This window comes from Uloborus diversus, chromosome 6, assembly GCF_026930045.1.
Source record: "Uloborus diversus isolate 005 chromosome 6, Udiv.v.3.1, whole genome shotgun sequence".
Lineage (NCBI taxonomy): Eukaryota > Metazoa > Arthropoda > Arachnida > Araneae > Uloboridae > Uloborus > Uloborus diversus.
The window spans coordinates 62,799,768-62,819,530 of record NC_072736.1 but is presented as its reverse complement, the minus strand read 5'-3'; the positions used below and the strand labels follow the sequence as shown (position 1 = coordinate 62,819,530).

General features: G+C 34.1%; 1 protein-coding gene across 1 annotated transcript in view; it reads left to right on the top strand.

Moving 5' to 3' along the window:
• LOC129223856 (leucine-rich repeat serine/threonine-protein kinase 1-like) overlaps positions 1–19,763 on the top strand; it is a 102,934-nt gene that overhangs the window by 50,087 nt on the left and 33,084 nt on the right. The window contains exons 13-18 of the mRNA XM_054858217.1: positions 4,157–4,286; positions 7,297–7,391; positions 9,095–9,217; positions 9,971–10,167; positions 11,568–12,363; positions 18,124–18,427. Of these exons, the coding sequence (XP_054714192.1) occupies positions 4,157–4,286; positions 7,297–7,391; positions 9,095–9,217; positions 9,971–10,167; positions 11,568–12,363; positions 18,124–18,427 (1,645 nt within the window). The remainder of the gene's footprint in view (positions 1–4,156; positions 4,287–7,296; positions 7,392–9,094; positions 9,218–9,970; positions 10,168–11,567; positions 12,364–18,123; positions 18,428–19,763) is intronic.

The window sequence follows — 19,763 nt, the reverse complement described above, 5'->3', positions numbered from 1 at the left end:
TTCCTTCCCGCTGTCGGCAAAAACTATTACTAAATATTTTTCCATCAATAATTTTTATTACTTAACTATTTATTTAAAATTTATTTTTAAAAAATTCAACAAAAATATTTGCAAAAGCTGATGAATATTATTCGATTATCTGGGAAAATATTCGATTAAGTGGGGATCTTTAACATTGCGTCTATGAGGAAATATTCAGTTCCAGCAGGTTTTATTCGTATAAGTGGGGTATTCGTTTATCTGTTACCCAATTAAGCGGGGATGACAGTATTGTATGGCTGAATGACGTTGATTTTTGTTATTTCTGAAGAGCAGAGTTTTATATATGCAAATAATGTGATTATAAGATTATATTCATAATAATATTAAGACTATCATTAATAATAGACAATCTGTGCTTTTCGTCCATAAATTTATTTTTCAACCTAAATTTCTTATTTGGATAGAGAAATTCTTCAGCAACAATGCAAAAAACTAGCAGTTTATATCTTTTTCGCTCTTGCAAATTGATTCCCAGTCTCCTAAAGTTCTGCATAAGTACATTACTTACCTGTAAGAAAAGGGTTGATGATTGTGAGAGAGAAAGGAAAAGTATTGTTTTCAGTGCCAAAATGTGGAATTGTTTTGTAGATTAATACAGTGGAATCCACTTAATTGGACTTCCAGTTAATCAGACCAACCGTTTATTCGGACCACATCTCAGAAAAACCAAAACAAATCTCACTGCACATTCACAAGCTTAATATTATTCGCTTATTGGGACCAAAAATCCATTTAATCAGACCAAGGAACATGAGAACAAATTGAAAAAAAAAGTCCCGGCTTGGAGCGAGTTTTAAGTGGAACAATGAACTTAATTATTCGTGCAGTAAAAATTCATAATGGTTCCTTGTAACTTTCAGGTAAGCCCAGCAATATTTACATGAAAAAAATAGTTAACGAAACACCCATTACATGGCGATACTGTTTACAGCAGAGATCAAAATTTCAGTGAAATTTCAAATTTCTTCAGTTTAGTTAGCACTTTCAATAATATGTAACTTCTTTTTTTGAAAAAATTTAGTTGTTAAGTAAGTAATTTACATTTCATTGGAATTTTTAATGGCTGATTAGTTTTTTTTTTACACTCATAGACATTTTCAGTTACTTTTAGATATTGAACTGAACCGATACTGACTGGAAGGAATAATAGAAGGAATAATAAAAACCGTATCAGGCAGAACACATTGATGAACGAATGTAAATGGATTATTTGCATTATTAAAAGAATTTTTAATAGAAAAATTTCGTTCACAGCAATTTTTCTTCTTTGTATGCTCACTATACATGTGGGGCTTACAATGATTATAATGGCATTTAAATGTTTTGTGTAGCATGTTCGATCAAGCTATACAGGTCCTGTTTGTTTAATCGGAACAGCCGGTTATTAGAAGAAAAATGGTCCCATCCCAAGGTGGTGCTATTAACCGGAATCGACTGTATTTCTAAACAAAATACAAATGAAAATTCTAGCCGTGCTCCGCTACCAGTACATGGTTGTGCCATAGTATAATTTTTTCAGTTATTCTCCTGTATGTAATGGAAAAGCTTCATTCAGTATTAAAATCAAATATTCATTGAAGCTAACTAAACTACAAATTTAAAAGCCTTCAGAAATTTTATGCCATTATAAGGACAAAGAGCATTAAATAAATAAATAATACTTAATAGCTATTATAAAATAATTCAAAACCTGGCTTAAGAACAAAATTTCTTTATTCTAAAGAAGTTCCAAACTACATGAATAAAAACTGTGCCATGTTGTGTTATTTGCTTTAATAATAAATCAAAGCTTTAAATGATCATAAAAGAATGTAAAATGTTGAATTTTGAATACAAAAGCTGTCTATTCTTCTCCTCTGCCATTATTTTATTATCATATTTTTACTTCTTAAAATTGTCTATGCAAAAAACACATAAGAATAATATACAGTCGAACTCACTTATAACAAGTGCAATGACACTGCTCTGTTTGCTTGTTGTAGTCTAGCCGAAAACTCGTAAAAAACAAGTTTGTGAAAAAATCACGAAAATTCATACACACTTGCTTATTATTATTATTGTTATTATTTCTGGTTTAATTTGCTTTGAACTTCCTTATTGTCTCATTCTCTCATTGTATTTTTCTTGTATACCCCCCCCCCCCAAAAAAAAAAAAAAAAAATCGACAATTGACTTCAAAGAAAAGTTAAAGTTTTTCAGTACGTCAAAAGACCATTGATATGAAGGTTTCAACTTCAAATATTCAGTTTCAAATTCTTCACATTTGTTGTTATCATCATTGCTTTCATTATTTTTTTATCTGCATTTTCTTGAATTTCTACAATATCCTCAGAAGTACACCTCGGAATGAGATAATATGTAGGCGTCAACAAATATTTATTATTCAAATGCTTCTATGTTCCACAAGTAATTTGGAAAAAAATAAAAGGACCATCATTACTTGTTCTCATGATGAAGGACTCATTACTAACTTTAGGTTGACTTCAGAAAGTTAAAGGAATTTTTCCAAGAAAAGATAAACTGAGCTGAAAGTCGATAAAAATTTTATGAATCACAAAATTATTGCTTGCTTTAAGCGGGGTTTGCTCATTAAAATCGAGTCATGCTCCCATAGACTTAACATTGTACCAACCAAATCTTCCCGATTTCCTTGCTAAATCTGGGTTCTCGTTAAATCAGGGCTTGTTATGAGCGAGTTTGACTCTACTGCATTTACAAAAGATAGGCTAGATGTAAATATAGAAGGGGACTGTTTGGCGATTTTCGCCATGTGTTTGGCGTGAACATCAACAAATTAGCATCAAGCAGACGGGAAATATTAGTTTACTTTTTTCATTATGCAGAGAATCCCCCAAAAATGGCAAACCTTCTGGCAACCTATTTGTTTAATTTTGGTCTATCTTTTCACTGAAAATAGCATAGTGGCCGTCAAAAGCATAAGAAAATTTTTAAGCTATCATCATGTCACATTTGCAGTTCAATCCTATCTTGTTTTGTTCTCTTAAATTAGTTACCTTTGTTGTTATCAGGCATTGAAATGTAGTCTTCTGTTGTTTTGAATATCTTACTTTAACTAAACCAATAAATAATTAAAACTGATAAAATTAATATTAATTTTGTATTATTATAATGATATATCTTGTCACTTAACCTAATTAGAATGATAGCAATTTGCAAGTACAAACAAAACAAGTGATGACCAGGAACAGGCTTTGGGCCCAGCTAAGCTGAGTCTAGTCAATTTATCAATTACTAGTGGTACCCGCTCGGCTTTGCCCGTAATAGAAAAATTAAAAGGTCTTTTGGTTCGCCTGTATATTTACAAATAATGTATGGTGAATTTTCTCGCCAATTGGCTTGTACCCATGTTTCGGTTCCACGTTATGATAATTTCGTATCTCGCCAATTGGCTTGTGCCCATGTTACGGTTCCAAGTTATGATAATTTCGTAATTTACTCTTCCGTCTTATGATAATTTTGTTTTTAAAATTGGAATAGAAAAAGAACCACATCAAATTTTTAAAAAATCGCTTCAAGGTGCACACCCCCATGCTACAAACTAACTTTGCCAAATTTCATGAAAATCAGCCGAACGGTCTAGACACTATGCGCATCACAGAGATCCAGACATCCAGACAGAAACTTTCAGCTTTATTATTAGTAAAGGAGATCACTAGCCTTTTAACGCTATTACAAGTAACAGCTGCTTCTGGTAAACTGCGCCAAATACCTACATCCTACAACCCTGTTAAAGTAATAATGTTTCCTGATTTCAAGATTAGCTTGGGATTTGAAAAGCTTAAAACAATTATGCCTGGTTTTGCCATCTGTACAGAAATTTAGCCCAAAATGTTCTCAATTTGAATAAACTTAAATAACTGGATCATATCCCTTCTTACTCCCCCCCCCCCCCCCCCCCATCCGTTCTTTTTTTTGAAAGATTGAAGGGTTTTTTCCAATAGTAATATTTTTTTTGATCATAGTTACTGTATTGCTTCATGCTTTACAACTACTACTTAGATTTTCTTCACTTATTCAGGGTACAAACATGTATTTTGTCCTTGTATATTAATCTATTATTTCATTAATATGATGTTTTTTGAATTTCTCATAGGTAGTAAAGAAAGACTTTTGGAGCAAAAGATTCCTGCCACATATTTAGCACTGGAAGATGTTGTTGGACTTTTGGCTGTGGATCGCCACATTCAGGGCAAAGATCCAGTCCTGAGAACTGATTCATATAGGTTAGTTAATGTTGCATTTAAATGACTGCACAAAGACAATGTTTTGTTCAATGCTAAGTTTAAGATTTTTAATTTGAGTAGACTTACACCTGAGAATGTGATTTGTTTATGAAAATACAGTTTTGGAAATCCCAGGGGGGGGGGATTTTTTTCATTTCATAATTTGACTTTTCGTTGAGACCCCTCCCCCCACACACATTTCCTCTATTCTTTAAATCGTTTTGAATATGTTTCACTTGCCCTATATCTAGAGGCTGCAATTGGGACTAAAGAGTGGGGGGGGGGGGACTAAAAGCCATAGGACTTTTAGCGGCATCAAAAAAATGAAAAAAACATTTTTTTTTTTAAAGAAAGGGAAAAAAAGTACGAAATTTTGCTAGGGCTGATTTTGAAAGTAGATGAGTGATAATTGATGTGAAACTAATAACTTAACTCACATTCTTATTAAGTTTTCGATGAATTTTGTACACAATAAATTTCCCCGAAGAAACACTTGGACATGAATACATTATTTACCCCAAAATATTTTGAGATGCCACAAACACTTGGTTAATATTGCACAAGTATGGATTGTTTTAAAAAAACAATTGATTTACTAATATCTAAAAAATGAATACTTACATTTTTTAGAGTTTACTAAAAGTTACTGCTTGTACTAAATAATCTTTATAAGAATAAAGCTGAAAATCTGGATCTCTGCATGTCTGGATGTCTGTGACACGCATAGCACCCAGACCTTCGTGCTGATTTTCATGATATTCGGCAAAAAATTAGCTTGTAATATGGAGGTGTGCACCTCAAAGCCATTTTTCAAAAATTCAATTTTGTTCTTTTTCTATGATTTATTTTGAATTTAATTCCTCTGCACCAATGAACAAGTTATCATAACGTGGCCAAGTAAGTTATCATAACGTGAACGAGCAAGTTATCATAACATGGATGAGCAAATTATCATAACGTGGACGAGCAAATTACCATAGCATATTGGCGAGAAATTCTTCACCCGTAATCTGTAAATATACAGGCGAACCAAATGACCTTTTGATTTTTCTCTATGGACAAAGCCTTGCGTGTAAGGCTGGTGTTTCATAAACAGATATAGAAAGTAAAACCAATAATTATGTTCTGAAAATTTTGACATTTCTGCTATTTCTATAATTTCTAATTTTGGTTCCTAAATTGGAAAAAAAGAGAACCATAAAAAGTGGGGGGCGGTTGCCTTTGAATCGCAGCTGCTGCTTATATCTGTGCCTTATATAGAGCCAGATTAACATAAGTCACATAATCGCTACTTTACAGCACAGAGGGAAAACATTTGTCTGATGCTTGCAAAGGATTGGACGCTCTCTTTTAACACCGGCAAATAGTTACAAAGGATTTGTTCAGAATTGCATTTGCATGGCTCGATGCGGAATAGCATTCTACAAACAATGCACTAATGAGTGGAAAATTGCAATTTTTTGACTTAAGTCTGGCTTTAAGGTGGATGCACAGGGGAGAAGGGATACCTGTTTGCATGGGCCCAATATTTTTTTTTAACTAGGCGTGAAATGTAGGGGTAAACAATATGGATTGGGGGCCCGGAAAAGTCATTTGTGACAAGACCCAAAATTTCTGTGCATGCCACTGATCTTAGGCACAGATATTGTAGCAAGAATAAGATTGCTAATATCCAGATGATGAATATTTGAAAGTAAGTGATGAAATGTTTTTATTAATATCTGAAACATCTAGCAGCATAAATTAAATATTTCACATTTTCACATGCTCTCTATGAGTAAACTTAAAGGTATGCTTCTAGAAGTCTAGATACCTTATATCAGAAAGATCTGCTCTGTTATCATTCCTTTTGTGGGAATTACCATTCCAGAAAGTATTTGAACCCTCAGTTTTGATTAAACCACTGAAATGTTATGTACCTATTTATTTCCAGTAATTTCAAAAGATAGCTTCTATATCATTTAAACATGTCACGCATTTAAATCGTTTCCAGCACTCGTACTATTTGTAATGTGAACTCATACTTCTGAAAAATTTCTGCTTTACTTGTAATTAAATCTTTGGACGTTCTTAGGGAAAGACCGGAATAATCTAGGGTAAAATGTAAATATTAGTTTAGAAAATTTACTTCACCCTGAACAATTCGGGCATCAAAACTTGTTCTTCTGGTGTTGGTTTGGTCAGAGGGGATTTTAACTAATATATCCAGACTGGTCTAGAACCTAATATTGACATGGTGTAATACTGTCACCAGATGTTTTGTGACATTCATCGGCAGTGGCATCATCGAAGAAATGAATATTTATTTGAGCTACCGAGCCATTTTGATCAAATTTCAAAGCCCAATTCAAGGTTGAAGTCACTGTAAAAGATGTTAGAAGAAAAGAAAAATGGCACTTTCGAAATCTCGTAGAAATTTCCAACAGCCAGTCCTCCCCTCTGTAACACAAATTAATGACCAAGAACATTGTAGCAACAAAATAGCTCTCTTTATATCTATACTGCTCTTTTAAGCAAGGAAAACATACCTTAACTAAGAACTTTTAACTGTTTTAATTTTGGCTGTGATGTCTTTTTCTACTAATACTAGTGCCACAAACAACAGTAATTTCAAAAAGTGATTGTAAGCAGCTATTGGGATATATATACCTTAATTCTGACAGAAAATATCTAATTCTAATTTAATTCATCAGAGGTGCAAAATATTTTGATGCCATTAGTTTGAAATATAGATTTTCTTTGTCTCTTAGCAAAATATATTGCAGAAAAATCTGTCTACAACGATGCTGTTGGGACCTAAAATAATATTGTTATAGACAGGTTTTTGTAAAAGACAGTTTGGATATTGATGCTGACATTTTGCTGGGACCAATGAAAATATCGTTATAGACAGGTTATTATATACAGTATACACAGGTTTCACTGCATGTAAATTGTAAAGAAATGTTTTTTTTCCCCCTCTAAGTATATTTTCTTTCACTAAAGTGTACAAATCCTTCTCTTTTCATAGGTCTTTAGTTATGCAGGAAATGATGAGTCGTTACAATATTGCTTTCAGGGATATTTCAGAACTGAATCAAGCCACAACATTTTTGCATGAAAATGGTAAATGTGGTTTCTGTACATATTCTTTCATTTTTAGGAGAAAGAACTCTAAAATTATCAGATTATCTTAATATCCTGGAAAAAGAAATAATTATTCTGAGAAATCAATATATTAGTGAAAAATGTTGTTTGTCTTCATGTTTACAATTTGAAATTTAAACCATGATATGTTGTCCATCGTTTGTAAGTATCCAGTCTTTACAAAATTTCAATGAATGAGTTAATATTGTTTTTTTCTTCTGTGCCACATATATATTCATTTTATTTATTTATCTAAGAAATAGAGTGCCCCATATAAAAAAAACCCTTTTACAGTGGAGAGACTGCAATGAGAATGAGAGCAAGAGAAAGAGAGAGAAAACCGCTATTAGAACAAATTAAAAATATAAAAAGTACTAACATCTAGTTGTAAAATCAACTAAAGACTTTTTTCACCGTATGCCAGGGCTAAGGCAGAAATACATAAAATACACCGCCAGCTCAGTTATTCCATCTGAGGACTGCAGTTTGATGCTTTTTAGCACGCATCAGCCCGGAATAGGAACTAACTGAGCTGAAGGTGATAAAACCTCTTAAAGGAGCCAAGGGAGCCAAATAAACTGGTAGCTAATGTAGAATTAGCGCACTAGACGAGTAACCGCAGCAATGGTGCAATTCAACTCAATGATTGAAGGCAGAGCTAGGTATTTTGCAGTAAGTTACCGCCCTATGTCAAGACTAAGGGTGTATTTTATGTATTTCTGCCATTGCTGGGGTCACTTGTCTGGTGTGCATTCTACATTAACTACCAGTTTCTTTGGCTCCCTCGGCTCCTTTAAGAGGTTTTACCACCTACAGCTCAGTTAGCTCCTATTCTGTGTTGATGAGTGCTAAAAGGCTCAAAACTGCAGTCCTCAGATGGAATAACTGTTCTGGTGGTGTTTTTTATGTATTTCTGCCATAGGGCCCTGGCATCAGACGGTAACTTACTGTGAAATACCTAGCATTGCCTTCAATCTTTGAGTTGAACCGCACCATTGCTGAAGTCACTCATCTGGTGTGCATTCTACATTAGCTACCAGTTTGTTTGACTCCCTTGGCTCCATTAAGAGATTTTACCGCCTCCAGCTCAGTTACTTCCTATTCTGGGCTGATGAGTGCTAAAGAGCACGAAATTGCAGTCCTTGGATGGAATAACTGAGCTAGAGGTGTATTTTATGCAACAAGACTTGCTAAAAATACTCTGCCTCTTGGGTAAAAAAAGGTTGGGCACCACTGGTTTAGACGAACATTTGTAACAAATGATTTTCTTTAATCACTTTCCCCCCTCCCCCCAAATATCTTTCAACTTTTCAGGATAAATACTTTCCCAATTTTTTCCTGTAGAAATTCATTCTGTGTATACTTTAAGGAGCAACTTTGTACTCGTGAAAATTAGAGGCTATAATTACATACAAGGAAACTAAATGGACATTTTTAAGTATGTGAATGTTCTTTAATATAACTTCTATTTAAAAAGTTGTTGTACTTTTTCATGCATAGCTAAGAATTTAGTTCTTGCTTTCAATAATGTTTTGGGCACTTGTTAACAATGATTTCCAATTGTGTTATGTGGTATGAACTAAATTTTATTTGAAAGTGGTTCTAACATTTAATGTTTAAATATTTCATTTATGTAAATACTGTTACTGAATTAGAATACAAATAGCTCAATTTTTATTTAGGAATTTTACTGCATTATGAAGATGCCACCTTAAAGGATTTATACTTCTTGGATCCACAATGGTTGTGTGACATGCTTGCTCATGTGGTCACAATCAGGGAAATAAATCCATTTGCAAGAAATGGTAAGGAATTTCAATGTACGCTCATTTCATGAATTTTTTTAATCAAGGTTTTATTCTCTTTCAAATATAAACATTACATTCACTTTATAAATCCAAATTCTTTATTGTATTGATGATGTTATCTGAATTGGATTTAATACATTCTGAGGTTCGTAAGTTATTTCATTTTTCAACGCATAAATATTTTTTTAGTTGAATAAATTTTGGACAGTGAAAAACTCATCTGAATCTGTGATTTTGTGTTTAAAAAGAAAAAAAAACTTAATGGAGCAAATAAATTTTGCAGCTCACCTTTTAATTGCAATAAGCAAACGATTTAGAAATTGTCCTCTTTAAAATGAATACAGATCAGTAAATGCATGTATTTAGTGAACCATCCTAAAAAGAATTTTTTTGCTTATCAATTTTTTTGAAAAAAATAATTCCCAGACCCCTTTTTTCTGTATAAATGATGTGAAATTTTCTAGATTCTGCTCTCCAGAGTGATTTTTCCCCCACATAAAATGAATTTTAATTGTATGTGTCTAAAATTTTCCATTTATGAAATTTAGTGCTAAAAACTTTGTTTCTTTCAAAGAATTTTTAATTTAAGCTCTGATTGTGTGTTCCTCTTATTTAAATCTGCTTTATTTGTATTTTATCTGTATTTTTACTGATTATTTAAAAATATTCCTTATCCGTCTTCCATTCTGTCTCATAATTTTGAATTAAAAAATTGACAGTTAATTAATTTAACAACTTATGTTCATACAGGAATCATGAAAATCGAGGATCTGAAGCATGTATTTAAATCATCACAGTTTGCTCCATCTGATGCCCAGACTTATATCTTAAATTTGTTAAACAAATTTGAAGTTGCTCTGACATGGGATAATCGGACAATTATAATTCCATCTCTTCTACCTTCTGAGGAACAAATTAGAGCAGGATTCCCAGGTTGTGATGTTCGGGTAAGTCTATTCAATTTGTATTTTACGCAATGATTTTTAAAACATGACAGATCAATTATTTTATCTTTCAGTGCTAAAATATAGGGTAACAGCACCAGCAACAGACAAGGGTCCAGTAACACACAGTCTTGTTTGGATTTAAATAATAAGAATTTTAGGCGGGTAAAACTGATGTTGCTGTGGCCCATGAATACGGTGCAACCATCTACTTTTATCAGTGAATTTTATCAGCCAGTAGGTATTTACACGGCAGTGGTGAAAGGTTATGAACAACCACCACAAGGTCTGCCGATGTTTCACGTTCATTTGAATTTTATAAGGTTTTAGATCTAAAAATGAAGAACTTTTGCACATTTTGAAGAGAAAAGAGGAATTCTGTCCATTACTCATCCTTTCCTCATCCTATCTGTTACTGGGTATCATCAGAATTGTTGGTGTCTGTTGCTGGGGTTCGGAACGTTTTTCAAAATAAAAATAAAATAAACTAAGTCAGAGAATCCAAAAGTAGTCAAACGTTAGATGAGATGTAGTTACATGAGAGAAAAATAGTTTTAAAAAGTCTAAATACTTTAAAAGGCTCAGAAAATTGAATTAACCTGGGAGCAATGTCTTAAGCATGTCTGTTACTGGTGCCGTTACCCTACAGTCTGAACACTGATTTTATGGAAAGGCAAACACCTGGTTTACGGGCAGAAATGGACAAATCTATTCGTTTTCAGGGATGCCAGCTTTTGTAGAAGTGTGTTCGTCTCTAAATTAAGCAGATGGACATTGATATGTATGAAGCACCTGCATCAATTTTTTTCTTTCACTCTTTTAGATAGACCGTTCATTCATTTAGATAGAAATTAGCTGGCCTAAGACCAGCCTCAGCTGGACATTTGCCAATTCCATACAATGCGTGGGCGGATAGTAAATTGTATGTAATTATAGTAATTACTAGAGAACTGGAAATATTAAAATTTGCAAATAGGTTTACAAAAAAGGAGGAGAATGATGTTATTGAATAGAAAATATCTCTAAAGCCTGAAATAGTCATACATTATTTTCTGATTTACTCATCAATGTTCTAACTAGTGTATTTGTTTTGCATACAATCAGCGATGTTCCCATCAATTTTTCTAAGGGTATGCTCCCAGTAATCCTTTACGCACGATATATGTTCTGTATGTGATGTTGGTATGTGTGTGTCATATACATAATTTTTCATAATATGAACATTTTTGAAGCTTGAGGGTATACGCTATATGTCTAAAAAATATTTGAGAGTTTACTGTGTATATGGAGTATACCCTATGGGAACACCACTGCATACAATATAATGACTGTTAATTACCATATTTATATGTACATTTTTATTATTGTTGGTAATAGTTGAATGTATTTTCTTTTAAAATTAGGTTCCAGTTAGATCTAGAGTGTGGGCAATGCGCAAAAGCTATGGAAACAGACACTCTGTTGGTAGTGCGCCTCTCACACTCAAACTGACAACTACTGAAAGACGACCTCAGAGACCTCTGAGTGAAGTGCCTTTAACCGCAGAAAGCATTGGGACGCCTAAAATAAGTGACCCTCTGGAGAAAGATTCTGAAAACAGCTCTTCTGTCACCTGTTATGTGAGACATAAAACTCAAATTGACAATGTGATTCGTAGGCTATTGCTTATGTCCTATTTCCCAAGTGGGTTTTGGCCTCGGCTGATGACCAGAATGCTTGCTGATGACATTGTTGTTGAAATAATTCGATCCTACTTTCTTCTACCGAAGGATGTTGATATGGATCCTATGCTTGCTGCTGTTTTCAACCGTCGTGCTGAGTGGATCTGTTGGCAAACGGGAATGGAATTGAGATACTTGGACACAACTTTGTTTCGAATGAAAGAACACCTGAGTCACCTAAATAATGCACCATTTGAATATCGTCAGATGAAATTCTTTGTACAGCAGGAAGGCAGTTGGAGCGATATTGAAATCATCAATTCTGCAATTTTGGAAATAATTTTGCCCAATCAGACTGTTGTTATCCAGATTCCAAAAGTAGATTCAGAAGGAATTATTGTGGCTTATGATAATGTGGAGTTACAGCCCAACTCTGAATGTGTTGCTAAACTTTTGTCCGTTTCGGTTGATCATATTGATACTCTGTTGGAGGATTGGTATCCAACTTTGGGTACCAGATTTGTTCATACATCTGAAGGTATGTCGAAACATTTTGGTTTTTTGTTTCTTGTGCTAGTTATTCTGTTTAAGTTTAAATAACAGTAGTTTTGTTTATTTCAAAGCAAAATAAATTTTCAATTGGTGCAGATAGGCCATTCCAAAGAAAAAGGGACATTTTTTTGCTACTGTGACAGCTCATATATTTCACTAGAAATTATAATTTAAAAGAGTAATGATGAGCAAAATTTTGTTCATTACCTTTTAAAATTATTTCTTTATAATGAAATATATGAGCTATCACAGGCAGAACAAAATAGCGGCTTTTTTGTGGAATGACTCAGGTGCTTTTTAAAATTGAAGACATTCAATTATGCAGATATTCCTCAACTATCTGAACAGCAGAAAAGTAAACAAACCAGTATTGGTCACTGCTTCAGTAGTGGCAACTTCATGGTTTATATTTGAAAAAATAGGATTCCAGGTTTGAAAATGGATTCAGGCGGTTATACCTCCTGCCCATTTGATAACACTTTTGAATCCATCGGGAGACTTGGAATTTTTTCTAAATATAAACCTTGAAGTGCCCACTACTGAAGCACTGGCCACTACTGGTATGTTTACCTTAGTAATTCCTTATGTCTTATACTTGCTTGCAACTTAAGTGGACTATGATGTCACGATGCGCGGAAAAAAAAGAGTTAACAGATAAAACGTCACACTTACTAACGAATAAGAGGAGGTCGCCACCTGTCTATCAGCTGCTATTGGCTGGCCCGTTTGATTAAAATGGCTAAAAGGCTGCGCGCTGCTTCGCCGGTAAAATTGAAAATATTTAACGATTGACAGAAATTATGACAAAAAAAAAGGTTACATTTTCGTGGGTTTAATTAATTAATCCGATTTCTAAAGTAAGGAGTGTAATTTCACCCGAATATCGGACAAGATGCTAGGAACTATTTCCTTTGCTTGGCCTCAGCTCATTTTTCCATTGTCAAGTAAACTTGCAGTCGAGTGTAGAAAATTTCAGTTTATTCTTTATTCATTTTGTATTTAATTATGAGGGGTTTTTTTGGTTAGTGTTTTCTTTGAGCACTCATAGGTATGCATATGTGACCTTGAAGCAAAACGGTATGAGCAGCAAAAATTAAAAGTCAGACATACCTAGTGCAAATAAAGAAGAAATGCCAATCTGCTGGATAGCAAACGCTGTTAGTGGTAGCCAGGGCCAGATTTAGACTTAACGGGACCCTAAGCTGTTTCAGGTATGGGGCTCCCTTTTGTAATTTGAACAACGTTTCTCTCAGAGGAGGATCCAGAAAGAATTCTCAGAGGGGGCCATTTGGAAAAATACGAATTTTGGAAAATTATTGAATTTTACAAATATTAATTTAGCCCACCTTTAACTAGAGCATAAAAGAATTTTCAGTAGGCGATGCAAGTTCAAACATTAAAACCCTCCCAATAATTGTCTTCCTTTCTTAACAAACATGTGCATGTATCGTCGCTTCAAAGTGGTATTCCTGTAATCAGTACTGTTTGTATAGAGGCGACTGTACAGGCCTTCTGATTCAAGAGGAAGCCGATATGAATCAATCGTAAGTGCAACATTAACTCCGAAGTAAAGGAGGTCAGGGGGTTTCTCCCCCGAAAAATTTTCGAATTTGAAGTCTTAAAATGCATTTTAGACAATCTTTGGCAATGTTAGGGGAGAAGAGGCTCGGTGCGCTCCCCTGTCTTATTTTTCGAAATTGTAGCTTTAAAAATGCAGTTTTAGACGATCTTTGATGTTAGAAAGAGGAGAGTTTTGAGGGCCCATCTAAGGAAACTTTTCTGATTTGTAATCTTAGAAATGCATTTTAACTGTCTTTCGTAATATTAAGGGTTCGGTTGCGACCCCCCTCCCCCTTCGCCTATTTTTTGAAATTGAAATCTTATAAAATGCAAACATTAACTCCAATAATTGTAAGAAGAGGGAGGTTTGGGGTTTCTCTGGCCCGGCGGTTTTTTTTTTTTTTTTTCGCAATTGTAGAGCCAAAAACGCAGTTTAATACGATATTTTCGTGATGATACGTGGAGGAGAAGTTCGAGGGTCCACGCCAAGAAGTATTTCTAATTTGCATTCTTAAAGATGCATTCTAATTGTCTTTCGTAATGGTAGGGGAGAAGAGGTTTGGTGCGCTCCCCCAAAATTGTAGCACTAACAAGCTGTTTTAGACGATTTTCGGTGATGTTAAGGAGAGGAGGCCCATCTCAGGAAATTTTACTAATTTTATAGACTTAAAAACGCATTCTAGATTATCTATGGTAAGGTTAGGGGTTAAAGAGATTCTGAGGTCTATTCACAATTTTTTTTCAAAATTGAGCTCTTCAAATTGCCAATGTAGGCAATCCTTGATTCATGAGCAACTTTTAAAGGACCAGCAATTTCTTTGAAATTGAAGTTCCAGAAATGTAATTTTTGAAGACTTTCAATGATTCTAGGATGGGAAGACTCCCCCGGAAACATTTTGAAACTCAAGCGCTTAAAACAAAACTTATGCCGATCTAGATCGACGTTGGTGAAAAGGACAGGTGGGGGACCCTTCCCCGAAAAAGTTTACAAGTTACTTTTTAAAACGTGGTTTGTAGAAGATCTACACACATGAAAAAGAAAATGCCAATAAGCTATTTTAATCAATTTTTTCGTTCGAAAATTCAAAGCAGCGTGTTCTTTATTAATGTAATCTTTAATTAAGAATAAAGCTGAAAGTCTGTCTGGATATCTGGATCTCTGTTTGTTGCGCGCATAGCGCCTAGACCGTTCGGTCGATTTTCATGAAATTTGGCACAAAATTAGTTTGTAACATAACGGGGAGCACCTCGAAGTGATTTTTCGAAAATTTGATTTTGTTATTTTTCTATTCCAATTTAAAGAACATCTTACCGAGAGAAATTATCATCACATAGAAGATTGAATTATCATAACGTGGAAGATTAAATTACCATAACGAGTAAATTATCATAACGAGTAAATTATCATAACGTGAGCCCATAACATGGGCGGGTCAATTAACATAGCAAATTAGCGGGAAATTCATCATCTATTAATATACAGGTGAACCAAATGACCTTTTGATTTTCTACTTTGGGCAAAGCCGTGCGGGTACCCCTAGTGTAAAATAAAAACCAGAATTTTAGAAAAAAATTTCTGCATTCATTATTTACCAAAGTTGATAAACCTGTATTTTATGACGACTTTACCCCACCAGACCCTGACTTTCGTGGGGGAGGGGGGGCATGCCCCACCCTTCACATGAATTACAATGAAATTTTTTTTTTTAACTAGGAAAGAAGGTTTAAAAACTATACTTGAAACTAACTCAGTATGGTTTTATGGATCCCCGAGGTTTTTATATTTTTGTTAGATTTCGAGAAATAATAAAGATTCTTTTATATTTAGCTCTAAACAAGGTTTAACTATTTTTCAAACTTTCTCAGGGTGGCCATGGTTTTCCTCTCATTGTTTTTCTTATTGTTAGACTTTGTATGTATTATAAGCAGGGGTTGCCCACCTAGGTAGGGTCATGACACAGACTGCGACATTAAAATTTTTAGGGGGTGTATTTTAAAGGGGAATTTTTCTCATTTGGGGAAGGGCTCTTTGGGGAGGGTGAGGGGGTTCTGCGCGATATTGAGGGGGTGTATCCTTGCCCTTAAGAAGGGACACCCCTGTTGTAAGGGAATTTTTGCTCAAAAAAGGGGATTTTAACTATTCTTGAAATGTTCTTGGAAGGGGCCATGGCCCCTATGGCCCCTTCCCTGAATCCTCCTATGGTTTCTCTCGGTAGTGTAAGAGGCAATTTTTTTTTTCCTCATTTACTATGTTTGTCTCTTTTCCTCTGATACATACAGTAATACTTTTACTTTTTTGATTGTTTTTTGCGGGATGTCCTTTTTAGATTGACCTTAAGAGGGGGAATAGTATCAAGAGAGTGACTCAGGACACCCCTAATTTTAAGTTGATTGTAGAGTATCCCCCATTGTAGGGATACAATGATTTGACAAATCATTGAGCTCAGGAAGCAGGAAGACAATGCATTGTTACTTGCTCACATTGGCTTACAGTATAATTAATTTTTAATCAACCCTCCAACCCACTGACAAATACAACAATGAATTAAATATAAAATGATCAATTGTAAAAAATGCTTTCAAAGAAATGGTGTATAGATTTAGAGAATAGGTAACAAGAGAGTAACATACTGCCCATTTGAACAATTCATAATTTATACACTTGATAAGAAATACAATTAGAGTCCAACTTTGCTTCGGATTTTCAAAGAATTATCGAATTATTTTCGAGCTCTCTAGAACTGTTAAAGATATTTAACTCACTTCATTTGTACTTTCCATTCTCTGATATTTTAGACATGATTGTAAATTTTTGCACTCCTCTTCTATTTTTGTAAGAAACAGCTATTTTAAATTTAAAAGAAAGAAAAAATTGATTTCTCATGACAACAACTTCTCTTCAGTTGTAAGTGGGACAGAAAGCGAAAAAGAATTGAGGTAGTGTATTTTTTTCTGTGCTAAACAGATTGCCAATATGCAGAAGGAGAAGTAAGATAAAAGCAAGCTACACCGAAAAAATTTCTAAAAAACTGCATTCGGAATTATATAAGTAGCAAGATATGAAATATGTGAGTCACAAAATAATAAAATGTAATGTGTTTATGAATTGTAATGTGAATTATTGTAATGTAATTGTAATGTGTTTCAGAAACGTAAGAACCTTAGATTTTACATTTTTTTGTGCAGGATAAAGCAAGGAGCAAAATTTGACATATATTGGCAATCCTTCTCTCTACCCCCTCCCTTTTATGATTTGTAGCCAGGCTTTTCCAAATTTTCAAGGTTTTCAAGCGCTAGAAAATAAAATATATTTTTTAAAGTACTTTTTTTTTTGAAACAAAGCATTCTAATTTCCAGGGTTTGGGGGCCCCTAGCAAAGCGGGGACCCTAAGCTATAACTTGCTTAGCTTGTACATAAAACCAGGTCTGGTAGTAGCCCTACCTAAGAGGCGCTGCTGTCCATCCTCACTTTCATCCCTATACTTCTCTCTGTGTCATACACATATGTGTACATACAACTAAAACCAACTTCCACTTCAACAAGCAAGAGAAATACATTGAATAAAAGCACAAGGTGCTTTAAATGCCAGTAATGAGGAAACAATTAGCTTGCATTTGATGAGCTCGACTGGTAGCGACCAGTTGGTTGATCACGTGACAGTTAATGACGTCAGCGCCTGCTAAGGCATTGCAGCTGACGTCATTGTTTGTCATGTGATCAACTGACCAGTAATTTACCGGTCGATCAATGAACGCAACCATAGATGGATTTTGTTCATTTTTTACCATGGCAATGGACAAAAATTGCAAAAAACTCGATTGCACTCCTTTTGATTCAAAATTGATGCAACCCTAACCTTAAAACCAGTGTATTCAATTTTGGGCTTACTGCATTGATTTTAAGGTAACTAATAAGCCCAATATTCCTCTGTTTAATCCTAATGTTTATCTTGCTTGCAGAAATGGACCTTGGTTTTATATTTTTGATACTCATCTATGGCTGACTAGTTCAGGTTCATTTATCTATGTTCGAATTGTTTTCTTGTGTTTCAATATCTTATTATTTACTTTACTTAGCTTACTTTTGTGCAAATTTAAGTTGTAGGTTTTTGTTTTTCCAATAGTTTTCTGGGGTTTAATTATGCATTTACTCAATTTGTTTTATGTGTATATTCATTTTTTCCAGGCAAATTTTTGGTTACCAGACTTGTTCCTTGCACTCAGTGTGTTGTTGCACACATTAAGGAAGAGACAGGGTTTTCTGACAAAGGCCATTTCTCAGTTACTGATCATGCTTGGGAGCCTGGCCCCTGGCATGGAGAGCCACCTTGGAAAAGTGGAACTGAGTCTTTTGCTTCGAGGAATCTTTCTTCTGGAAGCAGTAAATTGTCTTGTTCTCCAAATTTAGCCCAAAGAAATAGAGGATCTCGAAGCAGCACCATGTCACATGATAGTGACAGTGGCGTTGGCCCTGATAGCAACAGCTCTAGGTACTGAATACCTATGTTTTTAAATTTATATATATCTTCCGTTTATTTTTATTCGTTCATTAATTTTTTTTAAAGGTTAGCTTTCAAAAATTACAAAATTTGTTTCAAAAGAATATTTTTGAATTTTTTTTTTTTAATTTTTAGTATTTTTTAAAATTTTGTAATAAATCATAAAATTGCTTGAAAATTGTTTGATGCTTGTTGACATATTTTCTTAAGATATGATTTTTTATCACTTCAAAGTTAATAATTCCTAATAGCGTCCAAGGTTTCTAACTCCCAATTTTGAGAGTCAAAAACCTTGGACACTATTTACCAGAAATTTTTCAAAATGATTTTGCCTAAATAATCCCAAAATTTTTAATTTTGTCTATTTTGCTGTAAAGCGTAACAATACATGCAATTTTCAAGCTTACCATTTTACAACCACACAGGAGTCAAGGCAACTTAAAAGAAATTTGTTATGCTATTGTAAAGTGTTTTTTCTTTTGCAAGGGCAATTTTTAAAACAATTTAATCTATGCAAGTTATGTAGATTCATCATCATCAAAAGCAGAGTTTCATTACTATACATACTCATTATTTTGAACTAAGCATTTTTGAAAGGTGACTTAAATCCTTAAATAAATTATGAGTTTTTATAATTACATAACGGCTTATCGCATACAAACAGTTTAGTTACTGAAACTATCTCTATTGTTTTATTGTGATATTTGCTTTTATTTATACTATGTTTCTTCATGATGTAGATTTTTTTTTTGTGAATGATTCTTTTTATTTATTCTAGATGTTCATAAGTCTCTGATTTGGTGCTGTGTAAGAGACATACCGTACAGTAGGGGGTCCTCAATGTTTTAGGCCTACTGACATGAGGTCACGCCCCCTCCCCTTATAGCATAGCGAGTTAACATACCGCCTATGCTATAAGGGGAGTGGAGGTACATGTATGAGATCATGCCCCTCATACCTGATTTATACAATTGGAATCTGGAGCTGATTAAGACAGCTGAAAAAAGGAAAAATCCATGTAATTTTCCCCACCAAATTTAGCATTATTGCCCAAAACTTTTATTTTGAACATAATACTATTCGAGCATATAAAATTCCGAAAACAAAGAAAAGAACAAAAAAAAATTTGAGATAATCAGTAACATGTGAGGTTGACACTGCACCATCAGCAACTTTTACAACATTAATGCGAGGGCTGACACTTTTTTCTGCTATTCCTATGAGACCACAAAATTGAATAAATCATTGTTTAATTTTTGTTTCATCTTTTATATCTTCACACCCCTTTGAAATTCTTCTATGCCCCCTAGAGGGGCACGGCCCCCCT